The following is a 22,430-nucleotide window of genomic DNA, read 5'->3' as shown; positions in this document are numbered from 1 at the left end:
TCTACCCCATCTCTGTGTACTGTCAGACTGCTTGGCTAACATTCAGGACTGAACTTTCATATTGAGCTCAGGAAATTTTTGATGGTCCTTTTTCTGACTTCAGAGACTCAGCCCGTCACTTCTGTCCATACCTATCATATTTTCATCTCCTGGAGATGTGGGCAGGCACTCTCAAGGCAGCTTCACGGGATTGTGGTGTCAAAGCAGGCTGGTTAGAAGGTCTGCTTTGGTTTGCTGGAACATTGGCCCAGCTTCCACAACATTCTTACTCCCCTAAACTTGAACCTTTACACCCCATTCACCCCAGGGCCTCTCCATGACCCTCTTAACCCTATATGCCCGTATAAATGTATTCCCCCTCGTGTCCTCCATAGCCGCTCACTCAGTATCAACTATGTACAGTCTTCATGAGCCATGTAACAGCAGTGTGACATATTTGAAATTGGTATGATAAAAGTATACTACTAACAATCAAATAGTCCTGTTCTTCAAAAACACAACCGTTCAATACTGATTAAACACCAGACCCAAATGAAAACAGCATAAATCAAATCCTTCACATAGTCATTCTATTGCAAAAACAACAAATATCTATTCAGTAATGACATCAAAATAATAATAATCATTCAATAGCTTCTTAAAATCTTCAAGTAAACTGTGAAAGCATCCCTACTGGCATAAATGATTCCTCACCTGTTGAACTCAGCCTAAACATTTAGAATTGGTTCAGCTGTCAAGCAAATCACTGCAACTGTGGACAATGGAGCAAACTGAAATTGGAAAAATAGATGGCAAGTTTTTTTTCTAACCTACACCAGGTAGCCCCTCAATCAAAGCAGCCTGGAACTTTTTTTTCACTCGGTGAAAGTTGTGGACTAATTTGCTTTCCAAATTCAAAACATTGTGGACATTTAAATCGTGACACAGTTTCCAAACACTTTTTGTTTTAGTTTTGAATTAGTTTTGAATGCATAACAACACTACAAAATGGGGAAAGTACTCTAATGCATCTCAACATTTATGCAACGTTGATCAATGTAATGTTTAACTTAGATTTGCATGAAAGGGCTCTATGATCACTGCAGTAAAAATATATCTGATTATAATAAGCATCTAATAAAGGCAATTTAAGCGGTTAAAACATTGAACACTTGCCTGTCAGAACGCTCCCTTCCACAACAGGGTTCTTCCAAGGTTTTGAACCTCCAACAACAGGTTTTCAATAGCCTTTCAAAACCCATCCAAGCTTACAATCATACAGGAGAAACAGGATTAAACAAATTTCCCCTAGGGCTGTCAATTGCAACCTCAATATCAATGGACATGGATGTGAAGTCACAACCCGACCCTAACCCAAAAACCTTCCCGTCTAAGGAAGATTGCTTAGGCTAGGTTTTTGGGAGAAATGTAAATTTGCTGTGAAAATAATAATAGTTTAGTGATTTCCAATCCCTTGCCGACTCTAGGAAATGAAAATCTAAGCCTCAGTCTTGGATTTTGCAACATCTTTCATTTCGGCATTTAAAGTCTAAAACCATTATTATATTTTCAACTCAATTAATCCATACTTTAGGAGTGCAAGAATGGAGGCATTACTCTATGATAAAAGGTCAAGTTTCATCAAGTTCACCTACTATCCTGGCAGTTGCATGGCAAAATGATAATTGTGTTGTTGCATGATCATTGCAATTAATCTCTATCAACAACAGACCCAGACATAACAGGGAAAACTCCAGTGGAGGCGAATGTTAGCAACTATGGGTCCACAATCACTTCCTCCCAAGCTTGATACGTTGAGCACATCACATCTTAAATTACTGGTAAATGCATCCCAAATGTTATTTCCTGACAAGTGTTATCTAATTTGCCTCTACAAGTTGTTCAGTGAAATATTATGGCCTGAATTTATCAGCCCTTTGGAAATGGAACAAAACCCAACTTGTTCCTGCCACAAGGAGATTCTTCCAGTGGTGGGAACGGCAGCACTGGGAGTATCTCCTGACTGCAGCTGGTAAAATTGCGACTGTATTGCAATCTACCCACGCAGGCTGAGAACCGCTATTTGCTCCCAATGCCGGAATCCACGGTGTGCCAGTAAAATTCTAGCCATTATTGCTGCAGACTAATATTGAATTGTGTCCTTTAAACAGTGGCCATGTCCTCTTTCTGCTATTCCGAGCAAAGCAAGACACATAGAATGCCTGGGTCTCTGTATATCCATATTCTTTCATCCACTTCTTTAAAAATCTCTCTTAGATGTCGTTTAGTGTACATAGTGTATGAGTAATGTTGGCAAGGTAGAATTTGTGTGGTACGAAGGCTTTCCAAGCCACAGGTGTATGGCTGAAGTCATGTGTAGGACGAGAATGGTAAGGGGTGGTAGCTTCCATTCCCTGAAAGAAATTAATGAAGTCAGGTTCGATACAGCAGTTCAGTAGAATGAATGGACATTTTCGTCATCCCAATTTTATCTTGAATTGTGTAATTACCCCATCCTCAGGGTTTGGGATGAAGAGTCTGCACATTCTCCCCGTGTCTGCGTGGGTTTCCTCCGGGCGCTCCGGATTCCTCCCGCAAGTCCCGAAAGACATGCTTGTTAGGTGAATTGGACATTCTGAATTCTCCCTCAGTGTACCCAAAAATTCCGGCGCCTGTTCGGGTACACTGAGGGAGAATTCAGAATGTCCAATTCACCCAACAAGCACGTCTTTGGGGACTTTTGGGACACAGAACATGCAGACTCCGCACAGACAGTGACCCAAGCAGGAATCAAACCTGGGACCCTGGCACTGTGAAGCAACAGTGCTAACCACTGAGCTATTATGCCGCCATGTAATTACTTACATAGAAGAATTTGGCCTAATGTTGCACTTGGCATCAAAAGAACAGTTCTCAGTATTGCTACAAGAAAGAGACGAAGATAATGCTAACAATCCATTCTGTTTATTAAGAGATTACCGTATAAATATCAACAGCAGACTTGTTAGTGGTATTTGGCCCAATATGACAGAGAAGCAATTCAGGAACAAGTCTGCAATTCTCAAGAGCAGAGAATACAGAGAATATGATAACCAAAAAAGTCATTTCAAAATCCCTGTAAATTCAATGTAAAAAAGTACAAAATAAATAAATGTTACAACAAAGGATTGTGTTAAAAATTACAAAAGACAAGTACTTCTGCTATGATATTTTGAACATTACTCCCCAATGGGCATCATCAGAATTCAGTCTGATTTTCATTTTATTGTTTTGGGGCAGAAATATATATACATCCTTAAAAGTAAGACTTTAATTATAAAGTGAACATTTACTTTTAAAAGTACATTTTAGCTTTTGACAGAAAGTTTAAGACATTTAAAAGAATCACATAATTCCAGTGTTGAAAATGTATTTTCTTTAAAAATGGAAGCTTAACGTTAGAAAAAGAAAAGGTGCACTTTTATATTTCTAAAAAAAAAATCAGAATTTTGGTCTTTATTATGGCACAAAATGAAACACTCCTGAAGTTTTTGAAAAGCACAATACAACTTGCTGTTTCACTCATTACTGGCAGGAGTTGGAAGTTAAATGGCAGAAAATTTACCATTTGATTCATATAAAGGCAATATATATGGCACATAGTTAGAAATTGAAGGCTTTTTGCCACTTATCTGTGGCAGCAGATAAGTCAGAGAATAATGGGAAATCAGGCAAGATAAATCTTTGTAGTGAAACACTGATTTTAAAAAAAGTAGCCAAAACATTCTGAATTTATTTATAGTCACACCTACATCAGAGCAAAAGGCGTGGCATATTCTTTGTATAGAAGCTAAAGCGTGTATATTTGTGCCAACCAGAATAAAAGGTGCAGACTATACAAACTCATGTCACATAAAATCATACAGACAGCATAGACAGGAAAGTTTCTCTCATTAATATAGGTTGTTGTTTCAGCTTTTGGCTATTTTGTTAAGAGCACAGTGTGTTAACTCCTGTACAGGCAGCTCAGACAAAAGGGTTTAAGCGGTGACATATTATGACACATATGGCACACTGATGTATACAATTTCCCACATTTTTCTTCTCCTGTTTATATTTACAAATTAAATGTAAAATATCTGTCTTCACAGATTTTAAACAAATATCAGTCTTATCTACTAATAAGATTTTTACCTGTATTATAATTGAGTTCGCTTCCGAAAGTGGCCGTCAGACAAGTCCACTGTGGAATGCAGCATCTTGTCCAGGATTCAAATGTTGTGGATATTCGGAAACAGCACTTTTATTGAATTTCATGTAATAGTTTGTGGCACAGTACACCATACTAGCACTTAAATTCGAGACAGTCTTTAATAATCTCCACCTATGACTGGATAATGCCATTCAAAATGTTCAAATATGCTATATGGCTTTTTATCATGAAGTGAAAAATATATATTTTAAGACTTGGTTCTCACATCACTTCGATATGGAGGCAAGGTATAATACCCACTGTAAATCAGCCTTGCTTATGGCAATTATGATCATTCTGGCATTGGTTTGGCAACCAAACATTTTTCAAATCCAAAGGAGTTTACTGACTCAACTGTGACTACACTTGGTTCACAAAGACAGCGCGATTAACCAGTTAGGATGAAATCTCTGCAGCACCCAGATCACCAGTTTAAAAATATTAATGTTCTTATAAACATTTAATGTTCTTACTGCACCGAAACATTTTCTGTGCAACTTGCCAAGCATTTATTTTCCATGTATAAAATGGAATTTGTTTTGAAACAGTGCAATGAAGGCAATTAAACATTTACTGTCTGTGAAAATATTGGGTCATTAACATCATTCTTTTTGGAACTTCGAATTGATTAACTGCAGCACTCAAATAAAATCAGTAGAAATGCTGTAAAATAACCCTATGAATTTTCAGTAAACGCTGTACAAAGTACATAAAATATATGAAGCACAGCTTATTTCATTTTCTATTAATACAGAAATTCCATAGAACCCAAATCCATAAAATCCCTATGTATTTACGACAGGTCTAGTTTTAGAAGCACTGTAAATCATATTATTTTTTGCAAATTCCAAACTTGTCAAAGATCAAAATTGACTAAACATGCCAAACAAACTGAAAGTTACTTCAGTTCATATCTTGTAAACATATTTGAAAATTGGAACCGTGGAAATGTTAAATCTGCAGTTGTGCCATTAATATCATGATTTACAGCACAGGATTTCAAGGCGTTTCACCTTTGCTACTGCATATCAGTTTGACTCTAGTCTTACAGTCCAAAAAATTAGATTTTCAAGAGCACTGCAGAACAGTGTGCTGTAATCATCTCCGAACACCATAATGTTCAACATAATTTTAGAAAAAGATTCAGATATGGAGAAAAATATAGAGCAAACCATGACTAGTTAGTGAAGTATACAGGATACACTTATGAATCTAGATGATTCAATAACTTGATTCATGAAAAGTATCATGTCAGTGAATCTTTATCATAGTACTATTTTCTGAAACAGATGTCCTCTTGGACAGTTTGTTTTGAATGTTGAAATTTTCTACGCTCTTTAAAAGGTCAGAGCAAGGCAGAGGAGGCAAATGTGGAAAACAGATATTGGAACCAGACTAAAGCACTTCATCAGATATCTAAGCATTGAAGGCATGACAAACACATTAAGCTTTGAATCATCACAGTTTCATTATAACTCCCTTTTTATGGCCTCTTGTAATCTTTTGATGTTCACATTAATGTCAGAAGCTGGTGCCACTATGCTGGTTGCAGAAATTCACATTGAAAACATTCCCACAGCAACAGAGCACATGAGACCTGTTCTGTGGAACAGTCTCCAGGTGAGTTTGCACCCTGTCAGGACATGTGCAAGTCTGTGCCGAATGAGCATGGTTATGGAGGTTATGTGCATGCTCAAGAAACAGAATCATACACTTCCTCAATAATAATGGAGTATAATTAATTTGATTAAAAGGGGTGGAAGTCATTACTGAATCAGAATTAGTGTTGACAAGAGATGCCTCCCTTTTTAAATTGTGATAAAGTAAAATACATTAACAATAACATTACATCACCAACATCAAAAAGTAGTTATAATTTGGAGGATTATTTCTGAGCAGTTATGCTTTAAGAAACACTGCATGGTTCTGCATGCTTCTCTAATATATCTTAATTGATTCTCATTAGAAATTAGAAGAAATAATTACTTCAAATTCCCTGAAAGAAGGAGAGGTCAGTTAATGCTCAAAGGTTTAACTTATCAGCAACAATATATTGACAGCAAAATAATGTAGTTCCTGTTCAGGTTTGACCAAATGCCCAGTACTGTCACAATATTTTCAAACGTTTTAACAGTCAGAATACAAGGTGCATTTGGAAGCCGATAAGATCAAAGGTCTCAAAACTGAAGTAAACCAAACAACTGTAATAACATTTTTTGATTTAAAAAGTGAGGGTATTTCCACTGTACAGTACTTTGGAATCCCAAGCACATCATGGAAGGCTTATCTTGCAAATCAAAGAATTGTGTGCAATTATAGCACAAGATTACCATAAAGCCTCTTGCTGGTATTTTTGATGTTTTATATGGCCAATCTGGACAGTTCAGTGCTTTTTAAAATACGTGGAAATAATCACCATCTCAGGACCATATTTTTCCTTGCAGTCTGTACTAAATAATATTTGAGTTTGAAAATACCAATTTACAAATAGATCAGATTCGGGGTCAGCGCACCACATAAAATCATTGTATCGCATTTCAATAGCTCCAAGTAAACATACCATAATCTGCTGTGCTCTATCCATTTACATTTTAATGAAAATGACAGCCATTGAATTTTATTTCTTCTTGAAGTTAGGTATGAGAATATTTTTCAATGTGTGTTTATTAATGCATTGAGAAGCCTTTTCTCCATGATCTACCTTACAAATGTTTAGATGCCAAAACAGGAAACAAACGTTTATAAATTACAACAGAAACATGCTGATGTGATATAACAAGCGTACATAATTCTAATTACAATATTGGAGAAAAAATGGTATCTTGTGACTCCTGATTTTTTTCAATAACTGAACACTGAATTTCCTACAGTCAGCATTTACTCCGTGTTACTACGTTATCTTCTTCTTGACACACAAGAGTTCTTTATACACATCATTGAAATTTGGTCGATTTTCTGGTTTATATTCCCAGCATCTCAGCATTATGTTATATACTTCCTCTGGACATTTCTGTGGTGGTGACATCCTGTAACCTGGAACAGTTTCAAAGCATTTTTTAAAACAACAATATTCTCCTGTTATATAGTATTATAATAAAAGTAAAATATTGCAGATGCTGGAATCTGAAACAAAAACAATGCTGGAAAAACTCAACAGATCTGGCAGCTGTACGGAGAGAAAATAGAGTTAATGTTTCGAGTCTGTATGGCTTCTTCAATGTTAGAGGGAGAAATGCATTGGATTATATACTGTAGAAGAGGGGGTGGAACCGTTGGAATAGATTAGAAAGTCAGTGATTAGTGAGAGCTGGGAGAGATTGGAACAAAGATGTAGCAAAACCTAAGAACAAGTGACGATGAACAAAGTAGGAGAGGGTAGTTTTTTGCATTGAGACAAAAAATGTTTGGGATATATAAAAAAGGGGTTAAGAGGGAAAATAAAGGTCACGGTCTAAAGTTGTTGAATACAATATTCTCCTGTTGTTCAGCTACTCTGATGTTTGCAACAACCTGAGCAAAACATTGTCTAGTTGTTTTTTTATAGGGCACACGTCTGTATGGTGACATTTAGTACTAGGATGGACACCCACTCCTTTTTCAACTAGATAGTGGTTTCTGGGGGCGGCTGTCCATTAATTTTCATACGCGAAATCTAACACAGAGTTAAGTAGCCTATTTAATTTCGGCAAAACCATCCACAGAGTATTTTTATGAGTGATATGAAATTAAAAGGGGGTAGGATTAAAACTCTCACTACTTAAGAAGGTGTGGAGTTGGGTCACAGGGGTGGATTCCCAGTGGGTCAGAATGGAGGAGAGTTTGTGCAGGGGGTCGGGATTGAAGGTGCGAGCAACAGCGCCGCTCCCGATGGCCCCGGGGAAATAATCAGGACGTTCGTTTGTAATAGCATCGTTGAGAATTTGGAGGCAGTTTCGCTAGCACTTCAGGTTCGGATGAATCACAGATTTGAGCCAGGGAAGTGGAATGGGAATTTCCAGAGAAGGAAGTTAGGGCAGTAAAGGATTTGTTTCTCGGGGGTCGGTTTTCAGTATGGAAGGAGCTGGGAGCAATATATGGACTGGAGCAGGGGAAAATGTTTAGATACATGCAGCTTGAAGACTTTGCCAAGAAGGAGATACAGAGCTTCTCGGTGGAGCCGGTTTCCACATGCTGGAGGAGGTGCTGACGACAGGGGGACTGGAGAAGGGGATAGTGTCGGCGGTTTATGGGGCTATTCTGGAAGAGGAGAAGGCACCGCTGGAAGGGATTAAAGCAATGTGGGAGGAAGAGTTGGGGGAGGGTATGGAGGAGGGGTTCTGGTGCGACGTGCTCCGGAGAATGAATGCCTCCACCCTGTGTGAGAGGTTGGGGCTGATACAGCTGAAGGTGGTATGTAGAGCACACCTCACAAAGGCGAGGATGAGCCGGCTCTTTGAAGGTGTAGAAGATGTGTGTGAATGTTGCGGGCGGGGACTGCAAATCACGCTCATATATTTTGGTCCGGTCCGAAGCTGGAGGATTACTGGAATAAGGTTTTTCGGGTAATCTCTAAAGTGGTGCACGTGAAACTGGACCCGGGCCCTCTCGAGGCCATATTCGGGGTGTCAGACCAGCCGGGGTTGGAAACGGGTGCCTTCGCCTCGTTGATCACCCGAAGGCCGGATCCTGTTGGGATGGAGGTCAACCTCTCCATCCTATGCACTGGCGTGGCGACTTGCTGGAATTCTTAACTCCCAAGTAGGTGAAGTTTGAACTAAGGGGAAGGATGGAGGGGTTCTACAATTCATGGACGTTATTCATTATGCACTTTCAAGAATTGGATCACATCGAGCATTGTTGGGCAGGGGAGTGGGGACGACGACAACGAAGACTGTGCGTGTGTTAATGGTGACTATGGGTGATTCCTGAATCTTTTTGTTATTTAATGTTTGTGTTGACATATGGGTTGTTCTTTGGGGATTGGTGGGAGGATGGGATTGTTGTTGTTGATAAGAGGATTGACATTGTAATTGTTACCGTTGATTGTTGGTGGGTGTAAATTTTGAAGAAAATGTGAAAAAGGAGAATAAAATTTAAAAAAAAAAACTCATACTACATACTCGTGTTGTCCTTTATACTACTTTGCAATATGTACTGAATGAAGTTGAATCTCTATGTTTGCATTGCAGAGAAGGTAAAAACAAGCAGACTAAAAGTTAATGTAGAGTAAGGCAATCCTGGAAGCAATGCATCATTGTCTACAAAGGGGATCTCTGGATAAAAGGAGCTGTGTTTTGACAACATATAAAAGTACATAAATTGATCATTATTGCAGAGATGTTTAATACAAAACAAAAGAAGCAAGCCAGAGGTTGAGCTTCACATTATAAACATCTCAGCAGTATTGGATCGCTCTCTTTCTGAAAGGTATTAGAATATATGTTAATTTGGTTCAAAGTTTTAGATCTCATGGAAGGAATTATGAAATGGATTATTTGACATCTATTACTTAGATAGGGAAGGGAGCATGCAATTGCTGGCAGGACAGTAATTTCTACACAGAGCATTTCTGCTCCTTAATTGCACATTCACGTTAGCTAAACATGTTTTTTAAACTTTGTTCTTGGTAGAAATGTCCTGTATAGATTACTGGTATAGTTGCTTTAACGGCAGAGAAAACTAATTATGGCATGCTGGCACACACTGTGGCCACAGAATCTAATTTAACAAAGGGACATGAAAAATACATCAGCCCCCCCCCCCCCCCCCCCCGCAATCAATGGACGGTTTCCACCTCCCGGTGAACCCACTGCCTTGGAAAGGCAGACAGCATAATTAAGGACCCCACGCACCCCAGACATACTCTCTTCCGCCTTCGTCCGTCAGGAAAAAGATACAAAAGTTTGAGGTCACGTACCAACCAGATCAAGAACAGCTTCTTCCCTGCTGCCATCAGACCTTTGAATGGACCTGCCTCGTATTAAATTGATCTTTTCTCTACACCTTAGCTATGACTGTAACATTACATTCTGTAGTCTCTCCTTACTTCCCTATGTACGGTATGCGTTGTCTGTATAGCATGTAAGAAACAAAACTTTTCACTGTATACGAAGACATGTGACAATAATAAATCAAATCAAATCAAACCCCTCCTCTGACCCCCGCAAAGCAAACTTGTCCTTCTTCAAACGCAGGAATTCTGTCTGATTACTCACTCATACCCCCACCTTCGGTGGCTCCCAGTCTCGCCAGCACAACAAGATCTGTCTCTGGGTTATCATGGAGGCAAAGGCCAATACGTTGGGCTCTCTCCCCACCTGGATTCCCGGACCTTCCGACACACAAAATATCGCCACCTCCGGATTCGGGGCCACCCCCACACCCAGAGTCTCAGACACCACGTCCGAGAACACCTGCCAGAATCCCCTCAACCTCAAGACATGCCCAGAACATGCAGACAGGGAGGGGTGGCATAGTGGTATTGTCGCTGGACTAGTAATCCAGAGACCTTGGATAATGATCTGGGGACTAGGGTTCCAATCCCAGCTTGGCAGGTGATGGAATTTAAACTCAATAAAATATCTGGAATTAAAAGTCTAATGATGACCATTGTCAATTGTTGTAAAAACCCATCTTGTTCACTAATGTCCTTCAGGAAAGCAAATCTACCATCCTTACCTGGTCTGGCTTACATGTGACTCCAGACCCACAGCAATGTATTTGACTCTTAAATGCCCTCTGAAATGGCCTAGCAACCACTCAATTGTATTCAACCACTACAAAAACACAATAAAGGAATGAAACCAGACGGACCACCCAGCACCGAACAAGTCACCGGAAACGACAATGGCAAACCCTGCAAAGTCCTCCTTACTAACACCAGGAGGCTTGTGCCAAAGTTGGGGGAGGTATCTCACAGACTACTTAAGCAACAGCCTGACATTGTCATACTCACAGAATCATACCTTACAAACAATGTCCCAGACACGACTATCACCATTCTTGGGTAGGTCCTGTCTCACCAGCAGGACAGACCCAGCAGAGGTGGCGGCACAGTGGTAGGGAGGGAGTTGCCCTGGGAGTCCTCAACATCGACTCTGGGTCCCATGAAGTTGAATGGCTTCAGGTTAAACATGGGCAAGGAACCCTCCTGCTGATTACCACGTACCAGCCACCATCAGCTGATAAATCAGTACTCCTCCATGTTAAATACCACTTGGAAGAAACACTGAGGGTGGCAAGGGCGCAGAATATGCTCTGGCTGGTGGATTTCACCAGGAGTGGTTCAGTAGTACCACCACAGACCGAGCTGGCCGGGTCCTAAGGGTCATAGCTGCTAGACAGGGACTGCAGCAGGTGGTGAGGGAACCAACAAGAGGGAAAAACATATTTGACCTCATCCTCATCAATCTGCCTGCTGCAGATGCATCTGTCCATGACAATATTGATAGAAGTGATCACCGCACAGTCCTTGTGAAGGTGAAGTCCTGTCTTCACACTGAGGATACCCTCCATCGTGTTGTATGGCACTACCGCCATGCTAAACGGGATAGACTTTGAACAGATCTAGAAACTCAAAACTGGGCATCCATGAGGCATTGTGGGCCATCAGCAACAGCAGAATTGTATTCAACCACAATCCGCAACCTCTGCATATCCCCCACTCTACCATTACCACCAAGCCAGGGGATCAAACCTGGTTCAATGAAGAGTGCAGGAGAGCATTCCAGGAGCAATATCAGGCATACCAAAAAATACGATACAGGACTACTTGTGTGCCAAACAGCAAGTAGTAGACAGAGCTAAGCAATTCCATAATGAGCACATCAGATCTAAGCTCTGCAGCCCTGCCACATCCAGTCGTGAAGGACAATTAAACAATTCACTGAAGGAGGCGCCACAAATATCCCCATCCTCAATGATGGAGGAGCCCAGTACGTATGTGCAAAACATAAGGCTGAGGCATTTGCAACAATCTTCAGCCAGAAGCCTCCAGAGGTTCCCAGCATCACAGATGTCAGTCTTCAGCCAATATGATTCACTCCATGTGTTATCAAGAAACGGCTGGCGGCACTGGATACTACAAAGGCTATGGGCCCTGACAATATTCCGGCAATAGTACTGAAGGATTGTGCGCCAGTACTTGCCACACCTGTAGCCAAGCTGTTCCAGTACAGCTACAACACTGGCATCTACCTGGTAATGTGGAAAAGTGCCCAGGTGTGACCTGTACTCAAGAAACAGGACAGATCCAACTCAGCCAATTACCACCCTATCAGTCTACTCTCCATCATCAGAAAAGTGATGGAAGGAGTCATCAACAGCGCTATCAAGCGGCACTTACTCAGCAATAACCTGCTCACGGACGCTCAGTTTGGGTTCCGCCAGGGTCATTCAGCTCCTGACCTCATTACTGCCTTGGTTCAAACATGAACAAAAGAGCTGAATGCCAGAGGTGAGGTGAGAGTGACTGTCCTTGACATCAAGGCAGCTTTGGTCGAGTATGGCATCAAGGGGCCGTAGCTAAACTGGAGTAAATGGGAATCGGGTAAAACTCTCCTCTGGTTGGAGTCATACCTGGCACAAGGAAGATGGTTGTGGTGGTTGGATCCCAATTCCAGGACATCACTGCAGGAGTTCCTCAGGGTAGTGTCCTAGGCCCAACCATCTTCAGCTGTTTCATCAATGACCTCCCTACCATTATAAGGTCAGAAGCAGGCATGTTTGCGGATGACTGCACAATGTTCAGCACCATTCGCAACTCCTCAGATAATGAAGCAGTCCATGTACAAATGCCGCAAGACCTGAACAATATCCAGGCTTTGGCTGACAAGAATGCAAGTTACATTCACGCCACACAGGTGCCAGGTAATGAACATCTCCTACAAGAGAAGATCTAACCATCGTACCATGACATTCAATGGCATTACCATCACTGAATCCCCCACAATCAACATCCTGGGGGTTACCATTGATCAGAAACTGAACTGGACTAACCACATTAATACTGTGGCTACCAGGGCAGGTCAAAGGCTAGGAATCCTAGGGTGAGTAACTCACCACCTGACCCCCCCCCAAAGCCTGTCCCCCATCCAGTAGGCACAAGTCGGGAGTGTAATGGAATACTCTCCACTTGTCTGGATGAGTGCAGCTCCAACAATACTCAAGAAGCTCGACACCATCCAGGATAAAGCAGCCCGTTTGATTGCTCCCCCTTGCACAAGCATTCAAACCCTCCACCACTGAAGTACAGTGGCAGCAGTGTGTACCATCTGCAAGATGCACTTCAGTAACTCACCAAGGTTCCTTCGACAACACCTTCCGAACCCACGACCACTGCCATCCAGAAGGATAAGAATAGCAGATACCCGGGAACCCCATCACCTGGATGTTCCCCTCCAAGTCACTCACCACCCTGACTTAGAAATATATCACCATTCCTTCACTGTCACTGGGGCAACATCCTGGAACTCCCTCCCTAACAGTACAGTGTGTGTACCTACACTTCAAGGACTGCGACGCCCACATCCTGTAAATAAAAAATAAAATTTGATTTGCGGGTCCCCTGCACACAATCTAGACCTATCCTCCACCTCCGCAATGCACCGACTCATCATCGCACCAGTCATGTGGGCCTTATGCACCACCTTAAACTGGATGAGACTTAACCTCGCATACGACGAGGAAGGTTCACCCACCGCAGGGCTTCGTTACACGCCACGGCCTGCACCTCCCCACCCAACACCTCCTCCCATTTACGCTTCATCTCCTCCACCGGAGCGCCCTCCCTCTCCTTCAACTCACTGTAGATATCCAACACCCTCCCCTCACCAACAGCTTGTCCTGCAACATTGGAGACAGATCCCCGGGAAGGATGGCACCTCTCTCCTCACAAAATCCCTCACCTGTAGGTAGGTATCTGAAACCATTACCTTTGGGCAACTACTCATTTGTTTCGCCCAACTACTCCAGACCTGCAAACCTGCCCCCGATGAACAAATTTCTAAAGTACTCTATCCCAACCTACCCCGGGACGTCACATCCAGCCCCGCCGGCACAAACCTGTGATTGTCACATATCGGGGCTCACAACGACATGCCTCTGACCCGAAATGCTGTCTGCACTGGCTCCACACCTGTAATGTCAAAACCACCACTGGGCTCACTGAGTACCGGACTGGTGAAAACGCAAAGGCTGCCAACGCCAGTGACCTCAAACTCGTCCCCTTACATGATGCTGCCTCCACCTGCTCCCACATTGACCCCTCTCCACCACCCATTTCCTCACCATTGCCATGTTTGCCGACCAATAATAATTTATCAAACTTGGCAGCGCTAGCACCCCCACTCCCTCTCCAGAAACACCCGCCTCACTTGCACCGTCTTCCCCGCCCACACAAACCCAAAATTATCCTGTTCACCTTCCTAAACTCTCACTGGAATGATGGAGGTTGAGGGGCGACCTGATAGAGGTCTACAAAATTATGAGGGGCGTAGACAGAGTGGATAGTCAGAGGCCCAGGGTAGTGGGGTCAATTACTAGGGGGCATAAGTTTAAGGTGCGTGGGGCAAGGTTTAGAGGAGATGTACGAGGCAAGTTTTTTTTACACAGAGGGTAGTGGGTGCCTGGAACTCGCTACCGGCGGAGGTGGTGGAAGCAGGGACGATAGTGATGTTTAAGGGGCATCTTGACAAATACATGAATAGGATGGGAATAGAGGGACACGGACCCAGGAAGTGTAGAAGATTTTAGTTTAGACGGGCAGCATGGTCGGCGCAGGCTTGGAGGGCCAAAGGGCCTGTTCCTGTGCTGTACTTTTTTTTTCTTTGTTCTAAAAGAGGACTTGGTGACAAAGATGGAGGTGTCCTGTAACACAAGCAAGAACCTGGGCAGCACTGTCATTTTACACCATCTGCACGCACCCAGCCAGTGACAGCGGCAACACATCCCACCTCTTGAAATCCACCTTCATCCCCTCCACCAGCCGTGCCAACTTCAATTTGTGCAACTGCGCCCAGCTCCATGTTACCTGGATTTCTAGATACCGAAAACTCACCCTCACCACCCAGAACGGCAGCTCCCCATGCTTCCTCTACTGCCCTCTCACATTAGTCTAGCAATAATCGGAAACACCCCGCACTTCCCCATATTCAATTTATTCCCCGAGAACCTCCCTTAAGATCTCCATGATCAGGGTGCTTTCAGGGGTGTGGGTCGGAGAGGGCAAGGTGTCAGAGATTTATAGAGAGATGAGGGAAGAGGGGGAGGAGTCGGTGGGCGAACTAAAAAGAAAGTGGGAAGAAGAATTAGGGGAGGAGATAGAGGAGGGTATGTGGGCTGATGCCCTAAGCAGGGTAAATTCCTCTTCCTCATGCGCCAGGCTTAGCCTGATTCAATTTAAGGTGCTACATAGAGCACACATAACGGGGGCAAGATTGAGCAGGTTCTTTGGAGTGGAGGACAAATGTGGGAGGTGTGGCGGGAGCCCGGCAAACCACGCACATATGTTTTGGGCGTGCCCGGCACTGGAAGGGTATTGGAAGGGAGTGACGGGAGTGATTTCGCAGGTGGTGAAGGCCCGGGTCAACTCTATTTGGAGTTGCGGAAGAGCCGGGAGTGCAGGAGGCGAAAGAGGCCGATGTCGTGGCCTTTGCGTCCCTCGTAGCCCGTCGCAGGATCCTACTCATGTGGAAGGAGGCGAAACCCCCCGGACTGGAGGCCTGGGTAAACGATATGGCGGGGTTCATTAAACTGGAGCAGATAAAGTTTGCCCTGAGAGGATCGGCTCAAGGGTTCACCAAGCGGTGGCAGCCATTTCTCGACTACCTAGGGGAACGTTAGAGGGAAGACAGATGACCAGCAGCAGCAACCCAGGGGGGGAGGGGGCTTAGTTGAGTATAGGTCAATAGAGTACGAGGTTTTGTTACTTGTATATTATTATTATTATTATTATTGTTAAAAAGTTAAAACATTTCTGTTTTGTTATTGTTATCGTTTCGCTTGTTTTGTAAGCGGGAAAAATGTTGCTCAGGGAAAAAAAAATTTCAATAAAATATATTTAAAAAAAAAGATCTCCATGATCCTTTCAAAGCTGCCCTCCGAGTCTGAAATGTAGAACATCAGATTGTTGCATACAGCGAGACTGACCCCCCCACCCCCCCCCCCCCCTATCCCCGTTCAATCCCTTTCAAACCCCATGACACCCTAAGTGCCATTGCCAGCGTCTCTATCGCCAAAGAGAAAAGCAACGGGGAGAGCGGGCACCGGTGTAGCCTGAAGTACCCAAACTCATCCTGTTCGTCTAGGCTCTCGCCATCGGTGCCATATACAGTAGCCGAACCCACTCCATGTACCCCATGGCAACACAAACCAACCCAGCACCTCCGGCAAATACGGCCACTCTACCCGATCGAAGGCCTTCTCCGCATCCATTGCCACCACTACTTCTACCTCCTGGCCTTCCGAGGGCATCATAAAAACATTAAGCAGCCTACGCACATTTGCTGTCAACTGCCTTCCCTTCACAAGTCTGGTCTGGTCCTGCCCTATCACCCCGGCACATAATCCTTTATCTGCGACGCTAACATCTTCACTAACAACTTTGCGTCAACATTAAGCAGTGAAATTGGACGGTACAAACCACATTGCAGGCAAACTCCGACTCGTACAGCCTTCTGTAGAAGGCCTCAAAAACTCTTGTTCACCCCCTCTGGATCCAACACCACCTTACCCTTCTCATCCACCACCCTACCAATCCCCCTCACCGCTGCCTGCTTCCTCAGCTGGTGAGCCAACATCCTACTTGCCTTTTCCCCATACTCTTATACTGCCCCTCTGCAATTGCCCTACCTACTGACCTTCCCCGTGGGCACCATCCCAAACTCCATCTGAAGCCTCTGCCTCTCCTTTAACAACCCCTCCTCTGGCGCCAACAAGTACTTCTGATTCACACTCAGAATCTCATCTACCAGCCTCGCTCTCGCCTCTCGTTTCACCCTCTCCCTCTGTGTCTGGATGGAAATAAATTTGTCCATAACTACCACCTTAAGTGCCTCCCACAGCGTGGAGTCCGTAACCTCCCCCGTGTCATTCAACTCCACAAAACCCCGGTTGGCGGCCCTCATCCTCTCAAACACTCCCTCATCCGCCAACAACCTCACATCCAATCTTCACTGCAGTCGTTAGGCCTCCTCCTGGACTACCCATAAATCCACCCAGTGCGACGTGTGGTCGGAAACTACGATCGCTGAATACTCCGACTCGGCTCCCCCCGCCAGCAGCACCTTATCTATCACAAAGAAACGTATCCGAGAGTACACCCAGTGCACGTGAGAAGTACGGAAACTCCTTGGCCCTTGGCCTCCCAATACTCCAAGGGCTCGCACCCCCCCCCCCCCCCCCAAGATGATCCATGACCCCCTCAGCTTCCTAGCCACCACTGATACTTTCAACAACTTAGCACTCGACTGGTCCATCCTCGGATCCAGAACTGGGTTAAAATCGTCCCCCACTATCAGCCGGTGCGTGTCCAGGTCCAGGGTCTTCGTTAACAGCTGCCTCATAAAGTCCACGTTGTCCCAATTTGGGGCATAAACATTCACCAGGATATCGAAATCCCCATCAGCTTCCTACTGACCATCACATACATACCTTCTGAATCGGCCACAATGCTCCCCACCTCAAACGCAGCTTTCTTATTAACCACCAGCGCCAACCCCCGAGTCTTCATGTCCAACCCTGAGTAGAACACCTGCTCTACCCATCCCTTCCATCAGCCTCATCTGATCCCGCAACTTCAGGTGCGTCTTCCGCAAGAACACAACATCCGCCGTCAATCTCCTCAAGTATGTGAAAACACGCAACCGCTTAACCGGCCCATTCAACCCATGCACGTTCCAAAAGACCGCCCCACCTCCCCTACCGATCAGCCATATCCCAGCCAGCCCCTCCCCAGCGCATGTTACACACTCTTCCAGGTCCATCCCAAGATGTCTGCCACCATCTCTGCCTTCCCAACTGTGCCACACCAACCACACCATTATCAGCAACACCCCCAACCTCCCACAATGCCCAGACAAAGATCCAACCCATTCCTCCCACCCAACAACCCCCCCCACCCCCAACACCTTCCTCCTGGCACCCCCCTACTTCACTCCCATTAACTAGCCCACCCAGCTAGTATTGTGGTCCCTGCCTGCGGTCTCTGACCACCCCTCACCCTTCCAATCCACCCCTGCCCACAACCCTCCCAAAAACCAAAGAAAATCAAAAGGCACACTTATCACCCCCCCCTACCCCCTGTTGTACCTTGCCCCAATCCACCCACCCAATGTGCCCCACACTTTTCACAAAACTAATGTCCTCACACTCCTCCCAATCCAGTGTCCCTCATAAGTCTATCGCCTCCTCTGGCGAGTCAAAATAAAATTCTTGCCTCTGGCGTTTCACCCACTTGCGGGCGGGATACAAAACCCCCTTCTTGTATTGGGCGACCTTTATCTGATTATACCCAGCCCTCCACTTGGCCATCTCCGCATCCAGGTCCTGGTAAATCCGCAGCTCACTCCCCTCCCAGGTACACTTCTTGGTCTGTCTCGCCCACCTCAAGATCTTCTCCTTATCCAAGAACTGATGCACATTAGCACCATTTCCCTCGGCGGCTCTCCCACCTGCAGCCTCCTCCTCAGTGCCCTGTGCGCTCGATCCACCTCGTGTGACCGGTCAAAAACCCCCTACCCCTAGCAACTTCTCCAACATGTTCACCATATACTTGGTGGTCTCCGCACCTTTCATGCCTTCGGGCATCCCCACAATTCGCAGATTGTGTCTCCTGAAGTGGTTCTCAAGGTTCTCCAGCTATTCCCTCAGCCTTTTCTGACTGCTCAATACCATCCCCATCTCCGCCTCCAAAGACGTCAACCAATCCTCATGCTCTACCACCAACTCCTCCACCGTCTGGATAGTCAGGCCCTGAGCCTCCTGCTTCTGCTTCACCCGCTCAGTTGGCACCCTAAGTAGCTCCACCACCTTGACCAAATCCTCTGAGGCCTCCTTCCTCTGCTGCTGAAATTAGCCATTGAGGAATTCCATCAGCTGCTTCGCGACCACTGGGAGCCCTTCCACTCCGCCATCTTCTCCTGTGTCACACCACAAAAACTTTCTTGCTCCAGCTTCTTGCTCTTCATGGCACTCCTCGTCCGATGAACCATACATCAGCCCCACCAAAGGTGTATTACATTCCCTGGGCAAGCATGCACTTTTTTCCCTCAAACACCACACAACTTGGGTGGGGAAGGACTGAAAAAATCCACTTCGAGCGGGAGCCACAAATGTGCGAATCACTCCATGGCCGCCACCAGAAGTCCGTTTGTGTGCCATTGTTGACCAACATTGATAGGTTCTGGATACATTTTGGATGCAAGCAAGAAACAACAAAGCAAGGTCTAATTGCTCCTCTATAATTTCCAGGGCTTACTACCATTTTATATTTTAGTTCCCTGCATGTGCTCTGAGTGGACGGCATGGCCTGTACATTCACAGGATGACAGAACTGTTGTGGTGTACGAGGCCATTCAGCCTATCATGTCTGCACCAGCTCTTTGAATGCGCATTGTATTTAGTGCCATTCTCCCATCGTGTCCCTGCAATCATGCACATTGTTTGTTTTCAAATAATCACCTAATTCCCTCTTGAATCTCTCAACTAAACTTTTCTCCACCATGTTCTCAGTCCGTGTATTCCAGGCCTTAACCACTCACTGTGTGAAAATGTTTATTCTCATATAGCTTTTGCCAATTAATTTAAACCTGCGTACTCTTGTTCTCAATCCTTTCCCTATTTACTCTGTCCAGATCCATCATGATTTTGAACACCTTTATCAAATCTCCTTTCAAGCCTCCTTTTCTCCAAATAAAAGAGTCCCAACATCTGGAATCTTACTTCATAACTGAAGTTCTTTCTCCCTGGGACCATTCTCAAACTCTTCTGAACTCCCTGCAATAACTTTACATCCTTCCTAAAATACAGTGCCCAGAACTGCACACAGTACTCCAGCTGAGGACTAATTAATGTCTTATACAAGGTTGCTCTTGTACTCTACGCCAAATAATAAAGCCTAGGATACTGAATGCTTTATTAACTGCTCTCTCAAATAGTCCTGCCACCTTTAATGATTTATACACATATGCACCCAGGTTCCTCTGCTCCTGTGCCCACTTAAGAGTACCCTTTCATTTTATACTGTCTCGCTATGTTCTTCCTACTAAAGTGTATCATCCCGCATTGAACTTCATCTGCCAACTATCCACCCACTTCACCAACCTATGTCCTTTTGAAGTTCTACAGTGTTCTCCTCAGTTTACAATACTTTCAAGTTTTGTATTGCCTGCAAATTTTGAAATTGTTCCCTGTACACAGAAGTCTAGATCATTAATATGTATCAAGAAAAACAAAGGTCTCTGGAGAATTTCACTACAAGCCTTTCAGCCTGAGAAACATCCATCAACCATTACTCTCAGTAATGGTCACTTCATTTTGATTCCATGTTGTGCCACAAATTCCTCTAGATTATAAATCTATTAAGGCGAGCTGTCAACACAAGTGCAATCATTTATAGTCATTGAGCATTCATTATAATTTCCAATATACTTCTTGTCCCAAATTTATTTAGAATTCTAGAATACCATTGAATGAACAAAGTATTAACTACATAAAGATAGATTCCATTTAAAACATAACACCATGCAAAGTGTTGAACTAATGATGTGGAGGATGATGGAAATAATTGAGTGGTTATAAGGTTGTATGCTGTTATTGAAAATATGGAAAGATGTGTCATTTGAAACATGGAAGTCTGGCAATATCTGGTCTGAGAGAAACATGAGAGAATACAGGGAAAGATCCCACAAAGGGTTAACATCAGCTGCTCAGGAGCAGGATTGTAAAATGCAGATATCCTTGGTCAAGCAGGTTTAGCAAACAAGACAAACAGGATTTTGAATGAAGCCAAAAACAATGGCTCACACCTTAATTGAAAGTAACTATCTTAGTAAGCATCTGGAAAAGAATGGATGAGGTTCAGTTGAATTTGGTGAGAATTCTAGGTGTGAAAATGTGCTAATACCAGGTAAATTAAAGAAAACTGAAGACTATCAGTCTACGAGAAACATAATTCAAAGCCAAAATCAAAGTCAAAATTATGATGAGCTGAGGACAAAATTGGAAAATAAAACTATAGAAATGACAAGAACCAAACCAAAAGTAAAACCTCTTGAAGTCAAAGCAGTTTGAACATAACAAAGGAAACAATGTAATCAGATCAATGAGATGAAGTCAAGTCAAAATGAATACTTAGTTGGATTAGAAAGTTTAGATCAAAGATACAATCAAAGTGAAAAATGTTACTTTACAATAACGTCATAAAAACTTAATAACTGTTAGAAAGAGAATATAAACCTAGGGACCAGGGCAGGAACTACCAGAACGAGAACCAGAACTCCGAGGGAGAGAGCGAGAGAGAAGCAGAGAAGGAACAAGCAGCTAGAGTCAGCTTACAGTCATCTCGGCCATGGGAAATGGACAGGGCATGGCAGCCGAGCTAAAATAGCTAATACATCTAAGGAAGACTAGAATTTAAAGATGATGTGGAGATGCCGGCGTTGGACTGGGGTGAGCACAGTACGAAGTCTTACAACACCAGGTTAAAGTCCAACAGGTTTGTTTCGATTTTAAGAATTTAATGAGGAGGCAAAGTCAGCTCAGAGATAGCCAGCAGAGTCAGCTCTCATAGCTCGGTACATGGGAAAGATAGGACATAGCAAACAAGCTCATCAGCGAATACATCTAAAGAAGACCAGACTTTAAAGAAGATTGATTGTCAAGTTGGGCCTGACGGTCCCTTCAACCAACCAGAAGGATCCAGAAGCAAGATCTTTTTCCTTTCTGTAAAGAAAGTATTTGCAGCTTTAAAAAGAAAAAATATAATAATAAAATAACGTAATTTAACCTGAAATAGTGGTTATTCCAAAGTCTACTTTACTTACTTAGCAATGCGGGACCCAGGATCGATGCTACTAAGTGGTAAGTAGATGAAATCTTCGGTGAAGGTATGGGTTATACCGGGGGATAACTTGAAAACATAGTTTGACCTGAATAGCACCCACTGAAGCCTGTATCGGAGTCGGGGAGTGAGAATTCCTGATCACCATTTAGAATGTCGGCCCTTTTTGGTATAGGGGGAATT

At 43.8% G+C, this 22,430-nt stretch overlaps 1 protein-coding gene across 2 annotated transcripts in view; it reads right to left on the bottom strand.

The window, feature by feature from the left end:
• Window positions 1–2,927: 2,927 nt before the first annotated feature.
• Window positions 2,928–22,430, bottom strand: part of fer (fer (fps/fes related) tyrosine kinase) — a 414,420-nt gene continuing 394,917 nt past the window's right edge. For both annotated transcript variants that reach the window (XM_072516399.1, XM_072516400.1), the window contains exon 19: window positions 2,928–7,243. In XM_072516399.1, the coding sequence (XP_072372500.1) occupies window positions 7,101–7,243 (143 nt within the window). In that variant the 3' untranslated portion in view covers window positions 2,928–7,100. The remainder of the gene's footprint in view (window positions 7,244–22,430) is intronic.

This window comes from Scyliorhinus torazame, chromosome 9 (assembly GCF_047496885.1).
Source record: "Scyliorhinus torazame isolate Kashiwa2021f chromosome 9, sScyTor2.1, whole genome shotgun sequence".
In the NCBI taxonomy this organism is placed as follows: Eukaryota; Metazoa; Chordata; class Chondrichthyes; order Carcharhiniformes; family Scyliorhinidae; genus Scyliorhinus; species Scyliorhinus torazame.
This window is presented reverse-complemented; position numbering and strand designations above follow the sequence as displayed.